This window comes from Protopterus annectens, chromosome 7.part0 (assembly GCF_019279795.1).
Source record: "Protopterus annectens isolate FY-2018-M chromosome 7.part0, PAN1.0, whole genome shotgun sequence".
In the NCBI taxonomy this organism is placed as follows: Eukaryota; Metazoa; Chordata; order Ceratodontiformes; family Protopteridae; genus Protopterus; species Protopterus annectens.
Window position 1 is genome coordinate 1,218,992,726 of NC_056739.1, and position 27,500 is coordinate 1,219,020,225.

Here is a 27,500-nt window from a genome sequence, read left to right on the forward strand (position 1 = left end):
GCTGGCTGCAAGAAGGGATATGATTTCTACTTCATTAAGTACTGGTGGTTACTAAAGGCTACACATGACGTGACTGTAGATTCCAGTAACACACCGTAACGATGGGTCCACCACTGGGGGCAGGTGCCCTCTCCCAAACAACAATCAAAATAACTTAGTGGCAGAGCGTCTTCCACTCTATTTAACTAATCATCGTGTAACTAAGTGCTAAGGAATTATGCAGCTAAGCTCTGTCAAAACGGATGACAGCTCCAGCTCTGTGGTTGACTTCTGCGTTTAAGCAGTTACCTGCCGGCGGACTCTTTCGGCACCATAGACAGCGCTCCTGGGTTAGAGTGCTTTTAACTTACTGAAGGAAAGGCAGTCTCTTGGTCGTCCACAAGCACGCCCCTATGAGACTATCGCATGCATGAAAGTATGTCTACTTTGTGAACTTCATGCAGAAAAGACGCATGCCATGGTGCACACTGCAGTACAGTAGGGTGCATTATGGATGTTCGGATCCCTGCTCTGGGTTGTGGATACTGGATGATGGAGTTGGGGCTCTTCCTGTGCATTTCCTTGATTTCTTTTACAGAACGTGAGTGATAGTATTTTATTTTTCCCGATTGTGTGCTATAGTTCGTTATAAAGACAGTATGATTACTAAAGCCATGATGTTGGACTTAACAGTGCTTGGAATGTTTTCCTATTACCTAGTGCATAATTACAAGTTTCGTTTGCTTAAAACTGGTTATGTAAAATGTATGCTTTTCGCGCGGACTGAGGACACATGCATCTGATCAAGTTGTCCGTCAAAACAAAACCGTAATTTAAGGGATTGCAGTTTATAAATCGGGCTACATCGAGCAAATATTAATGAAGCAGAGATTTAAAGGAAACCTCAAGTTGTGCATTGGAGGAGGTCCTCGCGTTTTTTTTTTTTTTCTGACTTGCAGGATTGTTAAAGGTATAAAAAAACTAGCCTAATTAAAGATGGCAAATATAATAAAAATAAGAGCTTTGTGCCAATATACAGTAATTTTGTGGCACAGTTTAAATTAGTGTTTATGGGTACTGTTCACTGCTATGTAGTCCGGCCAGTTATCACAGTGAGGTGGCAAACAGCGCCATCTAGCAGATTCGGGTTGTCTCAGGCCAAGCCTTAATAATGTTTCAGAAGGTAGAGGAACTGTTCTAAAAGTTATATACATTTTAAGTTTCCGCCAAAATCAGAAAAGCATCTTCGTTTTATATATAAACTGCAGACATGCATTTGCTTCGCTCATTTCGAGACACCATGTTTTTCAAGTTAGTCATTTTAGCAGGATACCACAATCATACTTCTCAACCGACAAGATTTTCGCAGAATGTCCAGGTTTTTGCCTCCTATTTTTAGTTTGTTCTTCGCAAAATTTGTGGTTTTCCGGCAAATTATTGAGTATTGAAGTCCCCTAAATAATACCAGACATTTGTGTCACACAATCCATACCCTTAAAAATACATGTTAATACAAAACCTGTTATTCTTGCAAAGCTCTTAAATTTATAATAGCAATATTTAAATATATATATATATATATATATATATATATATTGGGGGCTTTGTCCCCCATTGTTTTTGTCTTTATGTACATTTCTTGTGTTTAGCGGTTGAGAGGTATGCCCCAAATGTACATGGTGTGGCCTAATCTAGTAGTAAATACAGACACAAGTGAAATTGTCACACGGTAACTTCTACTTGTCTGCTCTGTTCTTGCTAAATACTGTTTATATTTAGTGCGTGTTCTTCCCTGTCTTTAATATGCTCTCTCGTTATTAATGATGCACATTTCTCAGTCTTGTCATTCATTGTATTGTGTAAAAGTGAATAAATGTTTTGCAAAAAAACACAAATAATAGCGAGCGGGTAACTGTAAAATAAATCAGAAAATATGAGAATCTAAACGTTCTGTATTTCAGAAAAACTTCACTTGCGCATGCTTGTTTCGTTAGTAACTGTGGACAAATTTTATGTAAACGTCAGTACTCTGCTGTGCTGTATGTTGAACTGTTGATGCAATTTCCACCTCATCCAAACTCTTGGCAATACACAGTCTTGTACTGGCGAGAGAGAGAGGAATGTGTGTGTTGGGTGGGGGACGTAAGGAAGAGAGAGAGACGGAGAAGCACCACCACATGCTTCTTGACTGCATGCATTTGAACATTTTGATTTTGTTTCTGGCTGATGCAAAATTCGTTTTCAATTTGTATGAATAATTATTTAACATTAAAACGTTTTAGCAGACAGCTTTAAAAAAATCATATTTTATTTTCCTTTTCTTTGTTCCCTACTCTGCTCCTGCTACTGTAATTGTAATCTGTAGGGAACAAATTATCTAGGTACCTAGAAATCTGGCTTTGAACTAAATCGTTCAGTTGCCTGAGGCATTCGATGACCTTGAAAATGACTTCGAGTTATTTTGGTTTTATTCATCTTGTAAAACACATCAGCCCTCAGGTGTTTGTACTGAAAGTTTTGAAATATTAAGTATTCCCATCCCACATTAACTGTAACATATTGTTTTTCATTATTTATTGACTCATTTATGTTCTTCCTCACCTCTTTATCTTTGTGTCTTTAAGTCTCTTATCTATCCTAGCCCTTTTTTGTAAGTTCAGTTAACTTATGTTTGTGTTTGGTGTTAACTTAGTGAAAATAGTGTGTACCAGTTTTAGAAACAGATTATTACAACAGTGTTGCTATTACATACAGAAGTGTGTTATTTTACTGTTTATTAAATACTTAAACAATTTGATCTTTTACTTTTCATTTTCTTTAGTGGGTAATACTCATCTTTCTATATATTTATGACTATATGTATATATATATATATATATAATATATATATATATATATATATATATATATATATATATATATATATATATAAAATGCATTGCTGTAACATATTAGTATACGAATATGCACTAACATATATATATATATATATATATATATATATGTGTGTGTGTATTTTAAATGCATTGGCATAATATATTTGTGTGCACTTCATGTGTGTGTGTGTGTTTGTGTATATATATATATATATATATATATATATATATATATATATATATGTGTGTATATATAAAATACCTAGATAATATATACCACCAGAATGAGAATTTAGCAGCTGCATGAATGCAGAAAGTACTGGATGATAAACATATTTAAATAAACAGTTTCATTAAGCTTTGTATGTAGGTGGACCAGCTCTAATAAATCAGATTGGTCTAGTTTCATTTGTTTCATCACAGCAAAGAAAATGCATAACAAATTTTCATAAATTACCACTACTGTACATCGGCAAAACTGACAAAAGGATTTGGCAGGGTGAGCTTAAATTAGCCTAAGACTCTCAAACACGGTAGTAATGTCATGTGTATTAAGCATGCCCTGATGAAATTCCCATTACCTGGTAAATCCTAGACTTTGGAAAGCATCCCAGTACCAGAGGGTTGAATGGCATAGAGAATATGCATGTATTAAAGTGTACGTAAAATTGAGAGTGAGGATGAGTAAAGGTGAAGCTCATGCTGTGTTTCCGGATAATTTGGGGACCGCCATCAGAGTATTTTGATAAGCTACCACTGTTTTTGGTATGCATAAGTCTTGGAGTTTGTTACATAAGATGTAACCGATGCAAGGAGGTTGAATTCCCAAGCAAATCCCAATTTTATTTACTGCTCAACATTTTATTCAACATTAAAGTATTAATAGTAAGTGTAAACAAAATGAGATTCAACGACTACTTTGTCTCAGTAATATTCCATCAGGGATAGTGCTTATGAATACATTGTCCACATTTACTGTTTTAGTTAGCAATTTGGGAGGAGTTATATACATGCAGAGTCACAACAGGAACAAAGATGAACTTGACCAAAATTATATGCACGAATACGCACACACACGTACTCACACGCGCACAAACACGCACACACGCACACACATCAGTTTGCAACTTCTTTCTGTGCTACCTATGCTATTTTACTAAGATGTATCTAATCAGTACATTATACAATTAGATAAGCCTGTAAGGCAATTTAAGAGACAGAAAGGCCCCCTAGTAGGTATTAAGCAAATCATCTTAGGTATTTCCTTGGTATTGATGAAAGAAACAATGAGTAAACAATTTCACATCTGAAGAATTGCTGTGGCCTGATGTGCAATATGTTATGATTCCCACCATAGTTTGAGGATTATGGGATTAATGATGTCTGATTTACATGCACTTATTATACCTTCTCAGCTGCTACATACTGAGATGAAATGATGTAAAGTTTGAAGTTATCCAGATGAAAATTCTACCTACCAATTAAAAAATAAGAACTCACTCATACATGCAACAAGTATTTTACATTCAAGTTCTCTCCTGCCCTCCAAGCAATTATACAGAAATCTGAAGTATTTATTAAGGCATATCATGTTAACTATACATATTTATACATATAGATTATGCATGTAATTTTTTTGAGTAATGAGCATTAACCATTGTAGTGTTTTCTCGACTTTGCCAGTTTTAATTTTATGTATACCTATAACAATTCTATACGAGAAAAAAAAATATGCCTGTCAGTTCTGCAGGACCTAATTTCAGTAATATCTGCAGTGAATCAGATCAGATGAATCCATTTATTATTGAAACTCAATTTCTGTGTCTTGGATTTTATTCTGGATATATTATTATTATCATCATCATCATAATTTAGACATATTTTTTGCAAAGATGTCTGATTAGTAACCAAACAGGAACTGATGATGAGTTGTTACAGTGGAAATGGCAAAAAAAATATTACAGAAAGACTAAAGGTTAGGAGTTCTTGCCCCATACCAGATGCTCACTACTTTGTATTTTAACACTTTAACTTTAAAGAAATATGACAAGGTGGGTAACACTAATCATGCAATACTACATTGTGTCATAAAATGCTGTAGGAAAAAGATCCTTCGGTATATCAGAGATGGCTGCACCATTTTTTCTGTACTTTGATTTTGCCAGATTTGGAAAAGAGGAAACATGAGTTTGAGATGTATATATATATATATATATATATATATATATATATATGTGTGTGTGTGTGTGTGTGTGTGTAAATATCTATATATAGAGGGAGAGACCAGAGGGTGGAGAAAGAGTTAACATATTCATTCAGGGGTGTAGGGGAGTATGCCTCCTGCAAAACCAATTGTTTATGTGTGTTTGGTGATCTTTCCATAGTTAATACTACAGAATACAATTTTTAGTGCGGTGAGATAATTTACTAGTAATAATCACTTCTTGACTAAATTAAATGGGATTAATCATAGTAACTATGACAAGGTGATATATTCCTGTGGTATTGCACTATGATTCTTATCAATGAAGAACAAGCATTCAGGGTTTTTAATAAACTCAGACTCTTGTCTGGTAGAGCTTAGAAAACAAATGTTATGTGTCTCTTCTAAATCAGTTCATAACTCTCTCATCTGCTTGCTTTCCTTTCTGCTCCAAAATATATGAAGCCTATGTTATTGTTTTTTAGAAAGATTAGAAACTCAGCATATGAACATAAATGTGTGTATAACCATATGTAAATGTGTGTGTTTCCATCCATCCACACAACCCCTTTTTCCCATTTTTGCACATGGTGTTGGGGTTTCACTTCAACACTGACTATCACCTAGAGTCAAGGTTAACACCACTGGTTGGCTAGCCCTGCCACAGTTGTTCTTTCATACCACATCCTCCCATGCACACCACACACCTATAATAGCCAATTTAGAGTGTCCAAGCAACCTACAGCATGTTTTTGAAATGTGGGAAGAAGCTGGAGCACCTGGAGGAAACCTATGTAAACACATTGAGGACATGTGAATTCTGCAAAGAAAGCACCCCAGCCTAGAATCAAACTGAGGAAACTGTTGCTGTGAGGCAACAATGCTATCCGCTGCACCACTGTGTCACCCTGCTGCACCATATACAGATCTATAATGTTTTGTTTATTAACAGGTATTTGAATGGTAATTTTGTTGAGTGAGAAATAGTGAAGGTAAGTTTTGTTAGATGATCAGATTTTTAGTATGTGTACTTTTTTGTATGGTATATGTCAGTTTTGTTAAATGTTTGGGTGAATGTTTGAATGGAGTTTTATTTGAATGTTAGTGTGTGAGGAAGAAATTGATTAATGCAGGTGGATATCTGTTTTCTATGTATAATGCAGTAATGCTGAAAGTTTTAGACATGCCAAAATGTTTGGCATAGGAGGCAGTAGTGTGTCGATATGCATGTGAGTTTGTGCATGTCTGTGCATTGGGGTTAGAGTCAGGGCTAGGGTAGGGCACATATTTAATGTAGTGTGTGTTTGAGAATGTGTGTGATGGGTCTGGAGAGTGTGCAAGTGTCTCTGCATTGCATTAGAATAAAGACTGAAGTAGGGAGTGTATTTAGTGTTGTGTGTGTGTGCAGTGTATGTCTGAGTGTCTTCTGTGATAAAGATTTTGGGTTAGATTTAGGAGCAGAGGTAGGTTAGAGTTAGTACACTTTACTAAGGTGGCACAGACAGGTAGAAACCAGGGTGCTTATAAAATGTCTGACTCCAGTAACTGCCATCTGCGTGATACAGAGCATGCATTTTGCCCTTATCTGAATGACTACCTCATTCAAGCTGCATCCAGTGAGGAAATCCACAAAGCTCTTCAAACCACAGCTAACTACTTTCAGTGCATCGGGCTGTCTTTAAACTTCCCATAGTTACAAATGTCCTCAGCAAGGAGAGTTGTATTTCTGGGAGCCCTGCTAGATCTAGAGGAATAGAAATCATTCCTCTCAGAGTGTGAGATATTTTTTCTGACACACTATTTCAGAAATCCCTCCAATCTAAATCAGATACCAATCAGGGGTTCCTCAGAAACCCAGGATAGACAGTCTCTTGTATATATTGGTGGTTACCCTGGTAACATTTCATATGAGACAATTGCAGTGATCCTTGGGAAACAGGTGGTGCTAACATACTCATTACTCACAGCGTCTCACCACACTGTTACACTGTATCAAGTAAGAACTATCTTAGTGGATAAATCAAGTTCATAGGTTCATACTAGGCTATCTGCCCTAGGGCATTTATAAGCCTAGCCAGAGTGTGTTTAGCTTTCGCCACACATTTTAAATTAATTGTGCTATGCCATTTTACAAGGTTAGTATACTGTGCCTCTGTCTAACAGTGACACAGAAGTGATACTCAGGGTAAACCTATGATCTCCCATCCACTCATCAAGATTACTCTTGAAGAGGGTCAATGAGGGACTCTGCCTAACCTGGACTGGGATTTTATTCCAGAGTGAAGGGAGCCTCTGGGTTATGAATCTGTCCCTCCAGCATGTCCTATTTATTTCAGTGCTGAGGCTCAAGTCTCTCAAGCACGTAGCTCGATGGGATTTGGATTTTCTGAGGTGCAGCATGTCCATTAATTCCGGGTTGGACATGGCTTTATACGTCAGGCACAGATCGCCTCTGAGCAGGCGGTATGCCACTGAGTAGAGCTGGAGTTTCTTTAACCGGGCAGCATATGGCATCTGTTTGAGCCCTTTGATCCTCTTGGTGAGGTACTTTTGGGGTCTTTCCAGTTGCTGCAGGTGTCTGGTAAGGTACATCTCAAAAGGGGCATTGTACTCAATTATGGGCCTGATGAGGGATGAGTAAAGAGGCATGATGACCTCCCCTGATCTAGATGTGAATCCCTTTATGATTAGGTGGGCTATATAAAATGTTTTTCTAACCACTTTGGCCACGTGGTTTTCAAATGAGAGATTGCTATCAACTTGGGTCCCCAGGTCCCTAATTACTTCTTCTGTACTTAATGGATTACCACCTATGTGGTAATTTGTGGGCACTTTGTTTTTGCCAAAGGGGATGACTATACACTTTTTGGCGTTTAGCTTGAGGCCATGGCTCTGGCACCAGTTGTCTGTTTCTATGAGGCCCTTTTGGAGGATGCTTGTGTCAGCTGGAGAGTCGATTATGGCGCCCAGTTTGCAGTCATCTGCGAACTTGGCCAGCCACAGTCCTTCCGTGTTGGCCTGTACCTCTGAGAAATATATACCGAACAAGAAAGGTCCCAGGACTGAGCCTTGTGGGATGCCACTTGTAACTGGTTTGGAGTCTGACATGGCTCCAGCAATTCTAACCATGTGGGTTCAGTCCTTGAGCCAGTTTGTAACCCATTTAGTGACATAGGGGTTTATATTTAAGCTGGTGAGCTTATCTATAATGCCCGAGTGGGGTATTGTATCGAAGGCTTTTGCGAGGTCCAGGTAGGCTGTGTGGACCACCTTCCCCTCGTCAATGGCCTTGGTGACTGTTTCAAAGAAATCGACCAGGTTTAACAGGCAGGATCTGTCCTTAACAAAGCCGAACTGGGTAGGATCCAGTGTCTGTAGGTCCCCAATATCTTTATTTATGAGGTCCATGATGATCCTTTCCATAGCTTTGCAGACCAAGCTAGTCAGGCTTATGGGGCGATAGTTTCCAGGATCCATTGAGGCACCACCTTTGTGGAGAGGGACCACTGTTGTTGTACTCCACTCTTTGGGTACATATCCTGTAGTAAGGCTGAAATTGAACAGTAGTTTTATGTTTGGGTTTAGCTCTTCTTGGAGTTCATGTAGGACGCAGCCCAGGACACCGTCTGGTCCCATTGATGCTGTGTTTTTTGCTTTGGAAAGGGTGGCTCTTACCTGAGCATCTGAGGTGTCAGGGGGCAGCACTCTGCTGGGATAGATATTTGCCTTTTTGGTGGGGGGGGGGGTTTGCGCTGAACCTATCAGCTAGGATGTTGAAAATGTCTGTGGGTTCAGTGTATTTTTTGTCATTTTGGACTAATTCTGAGCATATCTGGGAATTCCCACCCTGGTTCCTAACATAACTAAAGAAAGCCTTGTGATTATCCTTAGTGTCCTGTGCACTTTTTCTCTCAAAGCTGGCCTTAGACGATTTTATGAGTGCCCGTAGTTTTTTGCTAATACTGATGAGAGATGCCTTCCCTTTGTGGGATTTTGTTCTATCATGTAGTAGCTTCCTCCTTCTATTGTATAGTTTGTTTATGGCTGGGGTCCACCAGACAGGACGTCTGCCTTTGGAGGATTGGGTCTTGGTTTTATTTGGGATTGCATGATCCATGCATTCCTGAAGGTGTTCATAGAATGCGTTATAAAGGATTCTGCGGTCTGGGCCGTATTTTCCACAGGCCCGGGGGCTTTGAAGGATTCCACCTCGGTTTTGAGGAGTGTGAAATTTGCTTTAGAGAAGTTTTTCACTGTGGTTTTCTGGGCAGGGGATGGGGTCGGGATGTGAATATCCAGTGAGATTAGTTTATGGCCTGATCTTACCAGTAAGGGATACACTTCTGGTCTGGAGCATAGAGTCCCCATGTTGGTGATGATCAGGTCCAGTATGTTTTCCCCTCTTGTGGGAGTGGTAACAAGTTGTTCCATAGCATTTGAGTTTATAAATTCTAGGAACCTTTGGGCTAGGGTGTTGGGGCTAGAGTAATGCTCCCAGTCTATGTTTGGGTAGTTGAAGTCGCCCAGTATAATGGTGTTTGGAGAGACCTTCATATTTTCCAGTGTTCTCAGGAAGGCTGAGTGGGGTTCCTGGGTTTGGGAGGGTGGTCTGTAGCAGGCTATAAACTGGAAGGCAGTTTTACCCACTGTTAGTTGCACATGGATAGTCTCTGATGCTTCGTGCTGTGCCACCAACCTGGAGGTGTGGGTATCTTTGACGAATATTGATACTCCCCCTCCTTTTGTGGTTCGGTCCAAGTTTTGGGGCCGAAAAGCATGGTATGAGGTATAACCTGGTAGTGCTGGGGTGCTCTTTAAATCTTGTGGTCTGCTTTCAAAATAGAACCAGGTTCTGAAATTCTCATGACAGACACCTCAGAGATAGCCTGAGAGACCCATGTGGGAGACTGCAGAGTACAAGTGACTTGGTACAAGGCATTCAGCGAGAACATAGCAACACAAAGGACATCAAAGCTTTCAGGCATCTATGGCCAAAGGGAACCTAACAAATACAGACATAATATCCATGATGTGCTATATCAGCAAACTCACTCATACCTATTGTGCAGACTAGTATTGCAGGCTTAGGAGTTGACCCAGCAAGTAGGCCTGAACCTCAAGGTCCTGTAAATTCTATCTCCAGATAGTATTGTGGCATGCTATTTGAGCAAAACAAAATCAGACCATAAAATGTGTATCAAACAAGGACATGTTCTTCGATATAATCTAAAAGTGGGGTGTGCCAGAAGTAATGACAGAGGCAATGAAAGATGAAATTTAAAAGCAATAACAATTGCTTAGTACACATTATTTACATAGCTATACCATGTGATATCTGCAGCTATTAAGTAAGTTGAAGAACAACAACTTAGTAACAACAATTGCAGTACTTACAAGTATCTAAGGAGGTAGAAGGTTACATGCTGCATCAGTATTGACATTATAGTGACTATTATACAGCATGGATGTAATCTGTTGTTATCAGTAACTGGTTGGTTATACTTTACTGGCAGCAGTCTTACATATATGTAGGTATTTGTTGTTAAATGTTAATTGCTACTAAATAATGCTAAAGGCAACATGGTAAGAAATAAATGAACTGTTCAGATAATAATAATGAAAGAACTATAAGAATACAATGTAAGAAAAGTCTGTGGGGCAGGATTGTGGTTATTTATATTATACAAATGGTAGTGAGTAGATGGGTTAATGTAAGACTGATATTAAAGTTGGGAGAAGAAATTTTATTACCAAGCTGAACAGGGCAGGCTAAATTTCCCTTTCTTCAGTAACGGTGCCAGCTTATCTTGTGGGATCCCTCGGCATTCCCTGTCAAGCAGTGGGACATAATCCCTCTAACATGTCCTGGGTCTGTTTTTATGCATCCTGCCAGAGCTATGCATGTAACACTTCACATAGGAGGTATACAGATAACATCCTCATTAGATGTCGAAATGACCTTAGACTTCTGTCAACGCATAACAGTAATGCTTGTGTAGCAGGATCCTGTTTGATTTCTGAAAGTCTCAGTCTGTCACAGAGTGTGAGCCTAAAATCCATCCAAAAGAGTGTACCTCATCTCACCCTCTAGTCTCTATGATTCCCCCAGGAATACAAATGAGGATGGGAGGTAGGATGGACAGTAAACTGAATGTTTGTCCTACAACAGCTCTGTCTTCACTACCACACTCCTGCTCAACAGTTGCAGTACTTCCATCACTATCTGCATCTACCCGCTAGTCAGTTTCTCTTCTAATACTACTCAGGGAATAAAACATGATAAACTCTTCTGTCTAGACTAGCCGCTGGTCTGTCACTACAATGAGCAGGCTACTCTTTTAATAATGTCTGAAATGGGGGGTTGCTGATTTTCATTCCAGCTAGCTCATGCTCAGCAGTGACCCATTCCAGTGCCCACAGGCAGTCAATACCATTTGAGGACAAGTGAACATCATCTGCAGGGAGCAATGATACAACATTCACACTACCAAAGTAAATATTCTCCTTTGCAATGGCATGGCATGAGCCTTGTCAACGGGAGAACAGACAAGATAAACCCCTGCCCATGTGGTGTGCTCATCTTATTTATTTACTTATTTAGTTATTTATTTGTATTTATTTATTTTTTTGTTTACTGGATTAGTTGCAGAAGGCTACTACCCTCTTTTCAGGGAAGACCCAAGGTGGTATTTATACAACTAGGGGAAAATTTGCTCAAGGCAACAGAGAACATACCCTACCCTTTTTGGATATGTATCCAGAAGGCCAGAGACAAGGAGGAAATGTGGCAGAGGAGAGATGGGTGGAGGCTGTACATGTTAATGCTGTTGAGTTGAGTGAGGCAGGCAGTCTTTTGGAGATGAAGGAGGGTGAGAAATTGAGTGCTGTTAATGAAAAAGATATGGAAATGGTTATAAATTATGTGGGTAATGGTTAATGGAGTGTCACATATTCAGATTACTGAACTACAAAGACGTGATCTGGAAATTGATGTTTTAAGAGGCATGCTGGGAAGGTGGAACCAGATGACAAGAATGCAGTTGCACCCCTTTTTAGTCACTTTGCCCCACCCCTTAAAGTTACAAACCCACTCCAGACTGCATCGACACAAAACACACTCTTATTATTCCCTACACATGCTAACACAAAAACATACCATGAGATCTAAACACATGCTCTGCCACATACTCCATCAATCTTTTTCAATAACTGTAAATGGTCGCCTCTATTCTCAAAGAGCAACTGTTCCAAACCACACAATGTTCAATATTCTGTTATGACCACACTTGTATCAAGCTGCCCTTCATTCCAAGCTCTTCTTCCTGACATATTGCTTTACATTTGTACAATATGCCTGTGACTACACAGTAACAAATGCCACTACCTTATACAACTACACTAATATTCAACTTTTCAAGGCTGCCTACCTGAAACTGCTTCACACACAACCCACGCTACCACAGACCATATACAAATGTGTACACACCACCCATATCCTACTAAGCACTATATTTGTCTGTAGTGGCATTCACCCAAACCCTTATCTAAGAAACATGTTAACCTGTTCACATTTCAAATCACACAGTAAAGTTTCTTTAAAACATCTCAATATCAAATATGCACAGTAAACTCACAGACCTACATGCATAGATTTCTGACCATTCCTCAGACATCCTCTTCATATCTAAAACCAGAAACCAGAGATGAAGAAATATTAGTTCCAGGCTACAATATACTCCCTACAAATAGGGAAGGTAAAATAAAGGTGGTGGAATAATTATTTTTACCCTAACACTCTTCAACTTAGCTCCTTCCAGCACACCATTCCCAGTTCAGTCATGTTGAACTAAATATTTATTTCCTCAAACTTAACAATCATGAAAGCAACTACTTCATTGCTGTGTACATCCCCCAGGCAATAGCACCCCTGTAGTTAAAGATATGGTCTTCTTGGTGGTTAGTAAAATGCTCCAGGAAACATTTATCTGAGATAACTTTATGACAGACTGAAATTCACTCACCATTACTACAGCTCAATAATCAATAAACTTATACGGCTTTACAACATTTACCACCATATCCATCAGGTATAATAAATATACAGTAGCTTATCAATAATAGACTGGATTCTAAAATACAGTCTTAGGAACTTACACCCACTGGCACTCTCTCATACAGTCTTACTAACCATCTACCATCCTATGCTTATAAGCATCCCTTATCTATCCCAAAGCAATACTGCTATAACATAGCTCACAATACCACCAAATATGCTAAATGAACATTCACATCTAGTCTAAAAGTATGTAACTGGAACACTTTGCAATACTGGCTAATAGATGATGCAACACTGCAATTTAATTAGATCTTTCTCTACGTATTCAGTAAAATAGATCTCCACGAGTAAAGAAGAGTAAAGTTAAATTCTGCCCTATGGCTAACTCAAATAACAACAACAACAAAACTAATCCACAAAAAAGATAAACGTGGGACATCCTGGCTAAAACAGAAAACCCAATAGAGCTACCAGGCACTCTCGCTACTTTAAAATCTCACAAAACGTAAAGTCACTACAGATAAATAAAATACTGCCTTTCACTCAAAACTCTAACCAAAACAGCTTTTTGGGCCTCCATGAATAAGTCCCTATACTCTGACAGAGCGAAGCAACCAACTTCCACCCCCACCTTTCCCCCAGAAGCTACTGCCACCAATTTCAACACTGCCTTCATCCAAACTGGTACCAATAAACCTGATAACAATATTAAGTCTTCTAGCTATCCTGCAAACTGACATCCACAATAAGTATTTCACACTTAAACCAATTCTCACATTCACAACCAAAACATTTCTACTCAGACTAAAACCCGCAGCTCTAGCTATATATAACCTCTCTGCAGAATACCTTAAAATCAACACAGTGCTGTAGCCACTCAGTATGCATATTAACCAACAAATGAATTCAAGAAAACTACATTCCAGCTACATTCCAGCTGTCTGGAAAAAAAAAAACTTACATAAAGGAAGGAACTCTGTTGAGCTATAAAATTACTAGCCAATTGCTATCCTTACCATCTCAAAAATCTTATAAAAATGCATTCACAATCATCTGTTCTGACACCTTGTAGATAACAGTATGCTCTGTCATACCCAACATAGATTTAGACCAAACTGCACCAAAGCAACTGCCCTGTTGGACTTTGTCAATACTGTCAACCTTAGAAACAATAGCAGTACCCTTAACAGAAACAACAGCAAAATGTTTTCCTCACTATTCTTGGATCTGTCAAAGGCTTTTAATGCTCTCTCATATGGCAAACTGATACAAAAATTAGAGTATATAGGTCTTTTACACTCCAGCCCTTGATGGTTTAACAGCTTTTTAACCAACAGATACCAAGATATAAAGTGGAAATTCTTCCTGTCAGTGTTGGGGGACCTCAAGGATCTATCCTGTGTCCCCTACAATTTAATTTCTTAATAAATGACCTCCACAAAGCCTCCATACATGCATCCCCATCCAGTATGTGTAGCTGACAATCTGTCTAAAGTCTGCATGGGTACCGAGCAGTCCTTGTCTTCCAGTGAAGCTTGGCTAAACATCTCCCACCATCTTTTAAGCATTAATAAATAAATAAACTGTTTCTCTTACCTAAAAATCTCACGCATTCCCCAATCTGGACTTTAACAACACACAAATTCAGAGGGTTACACATACTAAGCTGTCAGGTCAGTGCAGAAAACTTAAAATCTAACCTGCATATATATGAAGTAGTAAAACGACACATCAAAAATTGGAACATTATACCAAATAAAACAATACCTCACTGAATATAGTAGAAAGCTACATTATCTGCCCTTAGGCTACCAGCACTACTTTATGTCTCCTTTGTACATGTAAATCTCTGGCCAACAAAACCTCCAAGCTAACAGCTATGCAGCAGCAAGACTGACATATTTGCTGCAAGCTTCCTTGTATAGTTCATCCCTGCACTGCTCTCAAAACCTTAATTGGCTAGAGCTACTTCATTATCTCAGCTATTTATAACTAGTTGTAGTCCACAAACTTCCACTTAAACCCAGCAAGTATCCCACCTTATAAAGAATCCTGTAACCCAACCCAGAAATATATATACGTGCACACACACACACACACACACACACACACACACACACACACACACACACACACACACACACACACACACTATATAGACAGACAAAGCACTACAGATACTGGTGATCATAGGATCATAGAATCATAGGATCATAGGAAGTTACTAGGCTACTGGCCCTGAGGCTCTTATAAGACTAGTCAAGAGTTTCGCCCATGCATAGACAAATCAGCACCCGATGCCCCTGACCAGCAGGGACACAGGTGGAATCTCAGGGATTTATTTTCTATTTCCCATCCAGTTATCCAGATTGCGCTTAAAAAGGGGTAAAGAGGTACTCTGCTTGATGTGGAGAGGGAGTTTATTCTATAGATGTGGGAGTCTCTGGGACACAAATCTGTCATGCCAGCAAGTCCTATTGATGTCACAGACTAGGTTGAGGCCGTGTGTGCAGGTTACTCAAGTGGAGCTTGACTTGCAGATATGCAGCAGTCACATCAAGGCGGGTTCCAAGATCGTTTTGTATGCCAGACAGAGGTCACCTCTGAGGAGTCTGTATGAAACAGAGTAGAGGCATAGGGCTTTTAGCCTATCTGTGTATGGTAGATTTTAGAGGCCCTGGATTCTCCTCCTGAGGAACCTCTGTGGTCTCTCCAGCTGTTGCATGTGCTTTGCAAGGTACATGCTGAATGTACCATTGTACTCAATAACGGGCCTTATAAGGGAAGAATACAGGGATGTTATGACCTCCTTGTCCCTGGATGAGATACCCTTACCTATGACGTGGGCCATGTAGAAAGCTTTCCATACAATGGAAGCAACATGGTGATCAAAAGTCAGGCTGCTATCAATCTGGGTGCCCAAATCCCTCTTGACTGACTGCATGCTTAGAACGTTATTAATGTGATAATTTTTGGGGACATCTCTCTCCCCAAAGGGGATGATGATGCATTTTTTTGTATTCAGCTTGAGGTCATGTTTCTGGCACCAGTCATTTGTTTGAGTGAGATCCTCTTGGAGGATGTTCACGTCACTAGGGAATTGATGACAGCTCCCAACTTGCAGTCATCTGCAAACTTGGTCAGCCATAGCCCACTGGTTTTGGCTTGTACTGCAGAAAAGTATATCACAAATAACAGAGGCCCCAAAGACTGAACCTTGGGGTACGCTACTCAATACAGGTCTACTGCTTGAGGTGGCTTCCCCTATTTTGACTAGGTGGGTTCTATCAGTGAGCCATTTGGCTACTCATCTGATAACATTCAGATTGATGCCTAGTTGAGAGAGTTTATCTATTATGCCTGAGTGGGGAATAGTGTCAAAGGCTTTGGCCAGGTCAAGGTAAGCAGTGTGCACTGTCTTCCCCTCATCCATGGCTTTGGTGACTGTCTCAAAAAAGTCGACCAAATTTAACAGACATGACTTCTCCTTGATGAAGCCAAACTGTGTGGGATCGAGTGTTTGAAGGTTGCCAATGTCCTTGTTAATGAGGTCCATGATAATCCATTCCATGGCCTTGCAGATCAGGCTAGTTAGCCTTATGGATCTATAATTTCCCAGATCAGTGGAGGCTCCACCTTTCTGTAAAGGGATGACTGTGGCTGCCTTCCACTCAGCTGGGACAAAACTGGTACTCAGGCTTTGGTTGAATAGGACGCCTAATAGTGCTGCAAGTTCCTGCCTGAGTTCATGTAGGATGCAGCCTGGGATGTTATCAGGTCCCATGGAGGCTGTATTTTTTTTGCTTTTGAGAGAGCAGTGATGACCTGATCCCTAGATATAAGGGGAAGGGGCAGGTACTGGGAATGTCCTGATTTACTGATGAGGGTTGAAATTTTGGCTGAATCTGTCAGCCAGCAAGTTTGCTATATCTACAGCATTTGTATATGTGGTGTCCTTGACCATCAGTTCTGAACAGATCTGGGTGCTACCTTTGAGATTATATAAAGAAGGCCTTATGATTGTCTCCAGTATATGTGGCCAATTTGGACTAAGTTTGCTTTGGAGGATTTCACTACTGCTCTTATTTGCTTGTTTAGGCTAAGGAGAGATTGCTTCCAGTTGGGTACCTGCTCCTTCTTGGTCCTAGTCAGCAATTTTATTTCTTCTGTTATAGAGTTTATTTATTGCAGATGTCCACCAGACAGGTTTACTCTTCCTTGCAGAGGATGATTTAGTCCTGTCAGGTATTCCTGATTCCATGCATCTATATAAATGTTCGTATAGTAATTTGGTATAGTTTTGGATACTGGTGCCAGTTCCTAGAGAGAGGAAGAGGGCTGTGAAGCTGTTTATGCCATCCCTCAGGAGGCTGTAATCAGATTTGGAGAAGTGTTTTTGATTGACCCTAGTTAGAGGGGGGTCGGGGGAGGGTGACTTCAAACATGACCACTTTATGGTCAGATCTTACAAGAGAGGATGATACTGCAGGGATGCTGCAGTGGCTACTCATGTTAGTTAATACCAAGTCCAAGATATTATCACCTCTTGTGGGGGTATCAACTAGCTGTTCCAAAGAATTTGCATTTACAAAATCGAGGAAACTCATGAGTATTTGTGTTCTGGCAAGAGCAGTTCTTCCAGTCTAGGCTTGGGTAGTTAAAGTCACCCAGGATCAGGCTAAAGGGTTGACTCTTGATAGATTAGAAGAGGTCTAGATAGGCAGTTTGGGCATCTTGGGTCAGATTTGGGGGCCGGTAGCTAGCTATGATTTGTATAGCGGTCTTGTCAATACTTAACTGCACCTGGAGTGTCTTCTGTGTGTCATACTGTTTGACCAACCTGGAGGTGTGTATGTCATTAATATATATTGAAACTCCACCTCCTTTGTCTTTACTACCCACAGTTTGGGGTCTAAATGTATGATAGGATAATCCACAAGAAGATAGCATAGATATAAGCAGTTCTCTTACATGAACATACTTATATGTAGGTGAACTTGGACTTGGAAGGAGTTAATTGAGATGTAAAGTATTTTCGTGGTATCATGAGAGACAGTGGCAGGATATAAATACCCAGGATTGACTAAATAGCTGCATAAGGTAGAAAACTTTTTTGTGCTCTTATCTCCCAACCTGCTGTCGACCTCCATCTTCTGTTTTTCTGTCCCCACCCACCCCACCCCAAGTTTTCTAATAGCCATAGTATGTAACTGGACAATCCTGTTTGTGTTTTTTGCCAGGCAGGTCTCAGTTTTACTTGAACAGTATGCTTTATTATGTAAATCCTAGAGCAGTGGAGTAAGAATCCATTAGGAGGCAGTGCTGAGAACAATCTTTCTGAAGTGAAGGCCAGTCAAGAACTTTATAAGCAGGAGTGGAAGTGCAATTATGTTTGATCATGCATCACTCCCCCGACAGACAGCTGAGCTGAGGGACCCCTGGTCCCCAGCAGAGATTGCTCTGCAGTGACTCTTCCAAAACATTCCTTCCAGGATAGGAGATCTGGCCCTACCATTGACCTGATTAATTTTCTCTACTTAGGTTGCCATCAGCATAGAAGGATATCCTGCCTTTGCAATGCTGGGCTGTAATACAGGAAGTTTGGGATAATTTTACTTGTAGAACTGTATGGACTGGCATGGAAAAGTAGTACTGGGACTGGGACTGTTTAGCCATTAGAGAAATAAAGGCCTACACTGGATTTGTAGATTGTATTCATCTGGGAAAATGAAAATCTTATGTGATAGATTAAAAGAGGTTATTCAAAAAATTAAAAAGACCTACGGGGAATTAAAGAAAAAAAATCATTTTTATTTAGGTCTTTTCCTGCAAACCATCAGAATATGTTGTAATGCAAATAGTTGATTTAAGAGATATTCTATCTGCTGTCTACTAATGTGCCCCACCATACAGCATGAACAAGCCATGTAGATCTATATTATGCTTGTCAAAGGAATATCAGTGCTATAGCCACATCAAACAGACTGGTACCTGATAATCACGGGCAGAATTGGAAATAATGTGTAATCTGCAGAGAGCAGTCATTGGAAGTAAGGAATGTGCTTTGCTGCCAATATAGAATGAAATGTAATCAGCGAGTGGTCGAAACCTAAATGAAAGATTCCTGGAAAATGCATGTTTAATGATGCCTTGATGCCACTTGATTGAAGAACCTTGAAAAAGAACTGTAATAAGCAAATGAAGGCTAGTGACTAGTCTTCAAAATATGGATTTGACTATAGTGTACTCAGCATTGAAGCATTTGTGTGCCATTAATAAAGAGCTTTTTGTTAATGGTTTACTGATCTTGTTTTGCCCTGCAAAGGTTAGAAAGAGAAAGGCATGAATGGGCAAAATTATGTTCTGAATGTAATAAACAGCTAGATGAATAGTGCACAGCATTAAAGAAAATGTGAAGAATGTCCGTTCAGTCTAAGTAATCATGATGCACGTGAAGGGTAGCAGTTTTCTACAGAAAATATGTAATACATCGGTCAGGAAGGGAAATCAGCACAGGTTTCTGAAGGTTCACATTTGTCTGTAAAAATGATGGCACATTGATTAGCAAAATAAACCAATGATGGTGCTTGCAGTCAATGTGATTTTCCTATTTAAACCTGAACTATGTTCTAGCATATTCCAAGGAAAAGGTATGCCTTCCTTGACGCTGGAATATAGGAACTTAGTATAAAAGGAATTATTTGTGCTACTGCATATTTAATAAACTCTGATATATAAGCACAATTCAGTCATGTAGCTTGGAAAACTTATTTGTGCTACTGCATATTTAATAAACTCTGATATATAAGCACAGTTCAATCATGTAGCTTGGAAAACTTCTATCTAAAAATTCAGTTTATTCAATAGTGGTGCTGTAACAATATTTTGGGAAAACTCATATTTTTGGAGGCAGATCAATTATAATGTAAATAGATTCTTATTCTCAAATACAGAAATCAGCCTTCTGATATCCCAGAAAGTTAAATATAACAGTCATGCACTATTCCTTTCCTGTTAGAGTGGGGATATATTAGACATCTTGCATGTGAACAGACTGCACAGCAAATATTCCTTCAAAACAACCTGGCAAACATCCAAACATCTAGGAAATTATCAACAGACTGTTTGTTGATAAAATAATTATAGTCATTATGCTAGCAGTGATGGTCATATTAAATCTTTTTTAATGCTGTAGATGTGCAGTTATAACTTGTGCCAACTTATCTCAAAACAATTACTAGAATGATATATAAGCATTGTTTTTTTCTGCTTTTATTCTCTTTTCTTTCAAATGTGACTGAATTTTAAAAAGAAGACAAAATGCACAGGGGAGTAAATCCAGCAACAGTTCCACACAACTCATGCACAAAAAACATAGAAAGTAAACAAACTGAATCCCTCATAAAAAGAAAACAAAAGCAATGTCAAACCAGTCTTTTCTTTATTTGTTTTGTATTCAAGTGCTTTGCCACAGTAATGTTTTATAAGAAGACATTTCATGTTTTGTATGAAGAAATGTTATTTAATTCTAGTTTAAGTATTTATTTCTTGGTTGCATAGCTGCACTTTGCATGAGCAGTGGTTGAAATTACTTTTTTTTACACTAAAGGGAATGGGACACGCATAATGTTCATAGGTTCATAGGAGGGTACTAGGCTATTGGCCCTAGGGCCTATATAAGCCTAGCCAAAAACGTACCCTGGCTTTTGCCACCCAAGAAAATTATTTTCCTGTGCCCCTGTCAAGCAGAGCCACAGAAGTGATCCCCGGGGTGAATTTCCTATCTCCCATCCAATCATCAAGATTTTTCTTGAAGAGTGCTAATGAGGAGCTCTGTTTGACATAGATAGGTAGTCTGTTCCAGAGTATGGGACGTCTCTGGGACAGGAATCTATCCCTCCAGCATGTTCTGTTTAGTGTGGTGATAAGGTTTAGGTTCCTAGAGCGTATAGCTCGGAGGGGTTGGGATTTCTTTAAGTGGAGCATGTCCAACAGCACTGGGTTTGACATAGCTTTGTATGTTAGGCAGAGATCACCTCTGAGTAGGCGATATGCAACGGAGTAAAGCTGGAGTTTTTTGAGATGGTCTGCGTAGGGCATCTGTTTGAGGTCAGTAATCCTCGTTGTGAGGTATTTCTGTGGCCTTTCCAGTTGTTGTAGATGTCTTGTGAGGTACATACCAAAAGGAGCGGTGTACTCTATAATGGGTCTAATGAGTGATGAGTAGAGGGGAACAATGATCTCTTTTTTTCTGGATGAGAAACCTTTTGTGATGAGGTGAGCCACGTAGAAGGATTTCCTGACCACTGTGGCGATGTGATTATCAAAGGAGAGACTACTGTCCACCTGTGTCCCAAAGTCTCTTATCACATTTTCAGCATTAAGTAGACTACCAGCTATGTGGTAGTTTAGGGGTACAGAGTTTTTACCAAAGGGGATGACAATACACTTTTTTGCATTGAGCTTCAGGCCATGGCTTTGACACCAGGCATCTGTTTCAGTGAGGCCCTTTTGTAGTATGTCCACATTGTTAGGAGTTTCGATTATGGCTCCTAGTTTGCAGTCATCTGCAAACTTTGTTAGCCAAAGACCTTCTGTGTTAGCCTGTACTTTAGAGAAGTAGATACCAAACAGGAGAGGACCCAGGACTGAACCCTTTGGTACTCCACTTGTTACTGGTCTGAAGTCGGATTTGGAGTCTGCTACTTTCACAGTGTGGGTTCTGTCCATGAGCCAGTTGGCAACCCATCTTGTGACATAGGGATTTATACCTAGTTTAGTGAGCTTATCTATAATTCCAGAGTGGGGGATGGTGTTGAAAGCCTTGGCGAGATCTAGGTAAGCTGTGTGAACCACCTTACCCTCATCTATGGCTTTGGTGACTGCTTCAAAGAAGTCAATCAGGTTTAGGAGACATGATCTGCCTTTTACAAATCCAAATTGGGTAGCGTCCAGAGTTTGGAGATTACCAATGTCTTTGTTTATGAGTTCCATGATGATACATTCCATGGCCTTGCAGACCAGGCTCATCAGACTAATGGGGCATTAGTTCCCGGGGTCCGTCGTGGCTCGCCCTTTGTGGAGTGGGATAACCATCGTGGAGCTCCATTCAGTGGGCACAAAGCCTGAGATGAGGCTATGACTGAACATGGTACTTAGGTAGGGTGCCAGTTCATTCTGTAGTTCATGTAGAACGCAGCCTGAGATATTGTCAGGTCCCATGGATGCTGTGTTCTTGGCTTTGGAGAGTGTGTTTTTTACCTGTGCAGCCATGATTACAGGAACTTTGCATTCTTCCGGTATAGAGATGGGCCCTCTAGGGGGTGAGAGGGGGGTAAAGTTAGTGCTGAACCTATCTGCCAGGATGTTGGCAATATCAGCTGATTCTGTATATTTAGTGCCATTGTGCTGTAACTCAGAGCAGATCTGGGTGTTGCCATTGAGATTCTTGACATAGCTATACAATGCTTTGTGGTTGTCTTTAGAGTCAGTGGCAATTTTGTTTTTGTAACTAGCTTTTTAGGATTTTATGAGGGATCTCAGCTTCTTACTGAGGTTGACCAGGACGTTCCTCCAGTCATGGGATTTTACTCTTTTTTTGTAACAGTTTCTTTCTTCTGTTGTAGAGTTTGTTTATGGCAGAGGACCACCAGATCGGCTTCCTTTTTTTGGAGGATAGCATCTTGGTTCTATTAGGAAGAGCATGATCCATGCACTCGTGTAAGTGCTTATAAAGTGCATTTGTGTAGGATTCAGCAGTCGTAAATCTATTGTCCGTCTGCATGGGTGTCATGAAGTTTGCCACTTCTGTCTTAAGAAGTGTGAAGTTGGCTTTGGAGAAGTTTTGTTTGGTGGTTTCCCTAATTGGGGGTGGGGGCAGGATGTGGATGTCTAGGGTGATTAGCTTGTGGTCGGATTTGACCAATGAGGAACTGACCTCTGGTGTGGAACACCGGTTGCCCATGTTGGTAATGACCAGGTCTAGGATATTACTGCCCCTGGTGGGGGTGTGAATAAGTTGATCCAAGGCATTGGAATTTATGAATTCCAGAAAACTTTGAGCAAAAGAGTTGGTACATGAGTAGTTTTCCCAGTTAATGGTGGAGTAGTTGAAATCACCCATTATTATGGTGTTAGGTTGTACCCTAATACTTTCCAGTGTATCAAGAAATGAGGAATGAGAATCCTGGGGCATGGTGGGGGGTCTGTAGCAAGCTACAATTTGGATTGCGGTCTTGTCCAGAGTTAGTTGCACTTGGATAATCTCGGATGCATAATGCTGTTCAACTAGCCTGGAGGTGTGGATATCCTTAATGAATATGGACACGCCTCCACCTTTAGTGCTTCGCTCTGGGTTAGGTGGCCGAAAGGTGTGGTATGAATTATAGCCTGGTAATGCAGGTCTCTGTCACTGCACATATGTCAATGTTCTCCATTTTAAGAAGTGCCTCGAGTGAGTGCATTTTGAGGTTTAGACTTCTGGCATTGAGTAACATTACCCTCAGATTTTGTTTGCTTGTACCTGTTACAGTGGTGAATTTGTCATTTGAACCTTGCCTAAAAAAGGCACTATAGGGGTGGCAAGAGCCTTAGCCAGTATCCAGAATCCCAGGGGCGACAAGTGCAAGCCATCTCTGGCAAAGCATCGTCTTTTAATTATCTTAATTTTATATTATTATCTAGTAAGCATGCATGTGGGTTTGGGAGTTTGTTATAGTGTTTGCAGGTTGTTTGCTTGTCTGCTTGTTTGGCATGTGTATCGTGAGTTTTTACATTTTAATGAATAGTATAAATATGGTGGGTTCAAAAGATTTTTAGTAGGGCTGATAATTGTCAGTGGTATAAATTTAATACGTGATGGTGCACTAAAATGCAAATAAATTTCTGGTGATACACATAAAAAACAAAGATAAAAAGCATTTACAGCACAACACTGCATGAGATACATGCATTTTATCATATCTAGGGTGTGCAAAATATACATGTATATCATTGAACTTCACTTGGTCAGCCATGCATTTTATTAACTTTGACAGATGAGTATGTAGTCAATAGTGTCATTAGTTGGCTTTTGAAGTAGTTGGTAGCACTTTGATAAACTGCAGTGCAACATGAAGGTCATTGCACTGCGGTTGTGGTTGTTTGATTGTGAAGATGGTACACACAAGTAAGGGGTAGGGAAAAACTTCCATGATGGGTACCTCCCTCACATGAATGCAGTTATTTTGCTGTTGTGAAATGCAGTGTGTGTTGTTCCTGGAGTTATTATTTATTCAGTGTTCTGACTGCAGAAGTAATTGAAATAGTGATAGTTGTCCAAATGGTGGATGCAATTCATATTATAGTGAATGGGTTATTGTCCAAATTACAAGGCAGTGAGAAAAGTGCCATTGCAATTAGTATTTTATTCATTACTAGGGTTTGTGACTGAAAAAAAATTATATATATATATATATATATATATATATATATATATACTGAGATTTTTGAAACATTGCAGTTGTTGACTATGTGTGTGGTTGATATTTGATGATATACTTATAAGCACTTAAATTATCCAGCACCACTCTCAAATTCAAGCTATAAATCTACTTTTATTACTGGTTCATGGACCAAACCCATAAAATACTCCGTTCATCAAGAATGGGCTATATACAAATATTTTCAGCAAAATCCTCATATGAAAGATCCACACATAGTGGTAACACAACAGGAAACATCTTTGGACACAATAAATGGGCTTGGTTTCCCTCCAGCAAATATTTCTATAATTATTTAAAATAGTAACTTACACAGACCACTACAAGTTTGGAAAATGAAACCCCAAATGCCTCAGACATGTCTCATGAGTTTTTAAAATATTTATGATCACATTCTATGAAATTTTCAAACACTAAAAAGAAAAGTGATCCAGCAGATTAGTGTTCTCACTAGGACTGCCCATGACTCTAATCCATTGGCCAAATGCCCTTCTGCAGTTGCTTTCTCAGGGAAGGTCATGTATAGTACAGCAGCTACTTGCCCTGTGACAGTCTTAAATCCTTCTGAATGGTGAGAACTGTGAGAACTAAACAGCCATTGGCTAAAAAGGCTAGCTATGAGTTTCATCCATTGGCTGCAACGTCATTTTGTATTATTTTGTAATGGAATGTTTAGGTGTCTCTGAAATAAAGTCTTTTAGCTTGATTATTTTTTATAAGGCATCAGCAAGATGTACTGCTACATGAAACTGTTCTGTTCAAAATCTGATAATGTTATGCTAACAGAAACGTGTCCCTGTTCTGAAAGAGTTGGGGATGCAGATGTTAAAGAGGTGTGTGACTGGGCTTTGGATAAATCATCCCCTCATTGAAGTATGCCAGATTGTATTTTCTCAAGGAGGATAGCCACTTCTTTGGGATTTATATTTCTGAAGCAGCATGAGGGTTTAAGGCCAAGGGGATGTGTGGGTGTTGTTAGGGTTTGTAGTAATAGGATGTGTGAATTCCTTTAGAATGTCTTGGGGTGGTATTCTTCCTGAGTTGGTGGCAATGGTTTCTTTCTGAAGTTAGTTATTAAGACTCGTATGACTTTTGACTTAAACAAATTCCAGAATTTATTCTCATTAAACTGAAGAGAAATCTGGGTTTGCCTACAGAAATGATATTTGTGCTGCCTTTTGCCTTTTTTGGCTAGGTCTCTAAGTTGAATGAATTAAAGCTTGTGTTCACATGATGAATTGGCTTCACAGATATGCCGTGCATTGTCTCACAGCTTATAAAGGGACTTAAATTCTTTAGTTAGCTATTGATTTTGGTGAGGTTTTATGAGTCTACAGATTACTGGGAAAGTGTTTGTTTAGAGAGTAAGCAGAAGGTGGTAAGTGAGTTGGCTAGGCTTTTAGAATAATAGAACATAAAAAGCAACTGAGTCAGGAGGCCATTAATACTTTACCAGTACCCACCCTAGGCCTTACCTCACTTTTCAAGTAGGGACAGGTCAGTCAAACCAAGGGTGAATTTATAAGTGGCAATCCAAATATTTAGCTCACTTTTGAAAGAAGATATGGAATGGTACTACTTCATTTAGACAAGCAGTTTGTTCTGTTTATTGCTCCAGAGTAGGGTAGGTGCTTTGTGACAAATATGACTTGCAACTTTGCTCTATTTATTTGTTTAAGTAGATTTAGCTTTCTGGTCCTAGTATTTGTAGGACTGTTTTGTTTATGAATGTTTGAGAAGTCTTGTACTGCTGGAGCTCTTATGTGAGACACATATCACCCCTATGGAGTATACAGGAAACTGAATATAGGGATACAGTGTCCAGTCCCTCCTGGTAGGTCAGATTCCTTAAGCCCTTGGTCATTTTAGCTAGGAATCCTTTTAGTATTCCAAGTTGCTTGATGCTTATAGTTAGATACATCCCAAAGGGGGTACTCTACTCTATGATAGGTCTAATCAATTTGTAGTACAAAGGATAAGGACTTCTTTTGATCTCTTTAGTAATGAGTTGGACAAGGTAAAAGGACTTTCTCACTATTACTGTAGCATGATGGTAAAACAAGAGAGAACTATCCACCCATACTTCAAGATCTTTCACTACATTCTTATTTTGAAATAGGGTGTTGTCTATTCTATAAGCTGAAAGAACATGTTGCTTACTGAATGCAACAATATTGCACATTTTGGATTTAATACAAGTCCCTTTTTAGTACACCAATTATTAAAAATGTAATCTCATGTTCGAGTGCATTTGTTTTCTCTGTGGGGGACTTGAGGATGATATCCAGTTTGTGATCATCTGCAAACTCAGCTAACCAGAGATCCTCTTTTGGGATCTGGAAATCAAGGAAGTAGATGCTAAAAAGCAGATGTTCTAAGACGGATCTTCAGGGAACTTCACTGGTCATATCCATGTTCCCTGAAGAAGCACCCCCCCCCTCCCACTCTCACTGTGTGGGTTCTGTTTTTCAACCAACTTGCAATCCATCTAACTCCATGGGGGTCAATTTGGAGTGCATTTACTTTGCTTATTAGTATGTCATAAGGTATAGGATCAAATGCCTTGCAAGGTTGAACTACACTGTATGCATAGCTTGCCTACTATGCAGAGCCTGTTGTACTCCCTCAAAGATGTTTACCAGATTCGTCAGACAGGACTTACCCTTAATCAAGCCAAAGTGCTGGGTGGTCGGGTCTGATAAAATTTTTGGTATCAATATTAATCAGGTTCATTATGTTATATTGTCTGGTTTAGTGTATGAGACTTGTCAGACTAATGGGCCAGTAATTTCCTTGTAAAGTGACATCACTAAAGCTGTGTGTAATATCTGCACAACAAAAATAGTTGCTAAGCTCAGAATAAATACATTAAGGAGTGGATCTGTCACTGCTTGTTTAGTGCTGTT

General features: G+C 39.5%; 1 protein-coding gene across 1 annotated transcript in view; it reads left to right on the forward strand.

Moving 5' to 3' along the window:
* The first annotated feature begins 106 nt into the window (after positions 1 to 106).
* CHRNB4 (cholinergic receptor nicotinic beta 4 subunit) overlaps positions 107 to 27,500 on the forward strand; it is a 202,246-nt gene continuing 174,852 nt past the window's right edge. Inside the window, exon 1 of the mRNA XM_044077843.1 lies at positions 107 to 580. Within this exon, the coding sequence (XP_043933778.1) occupies positions 490 to 580 (91 nt within the window). The 5' untranslated portion in view covers positions 107 to 489. The remainder of the gene's footprint in view (positions 581 to 27,500) is intronic.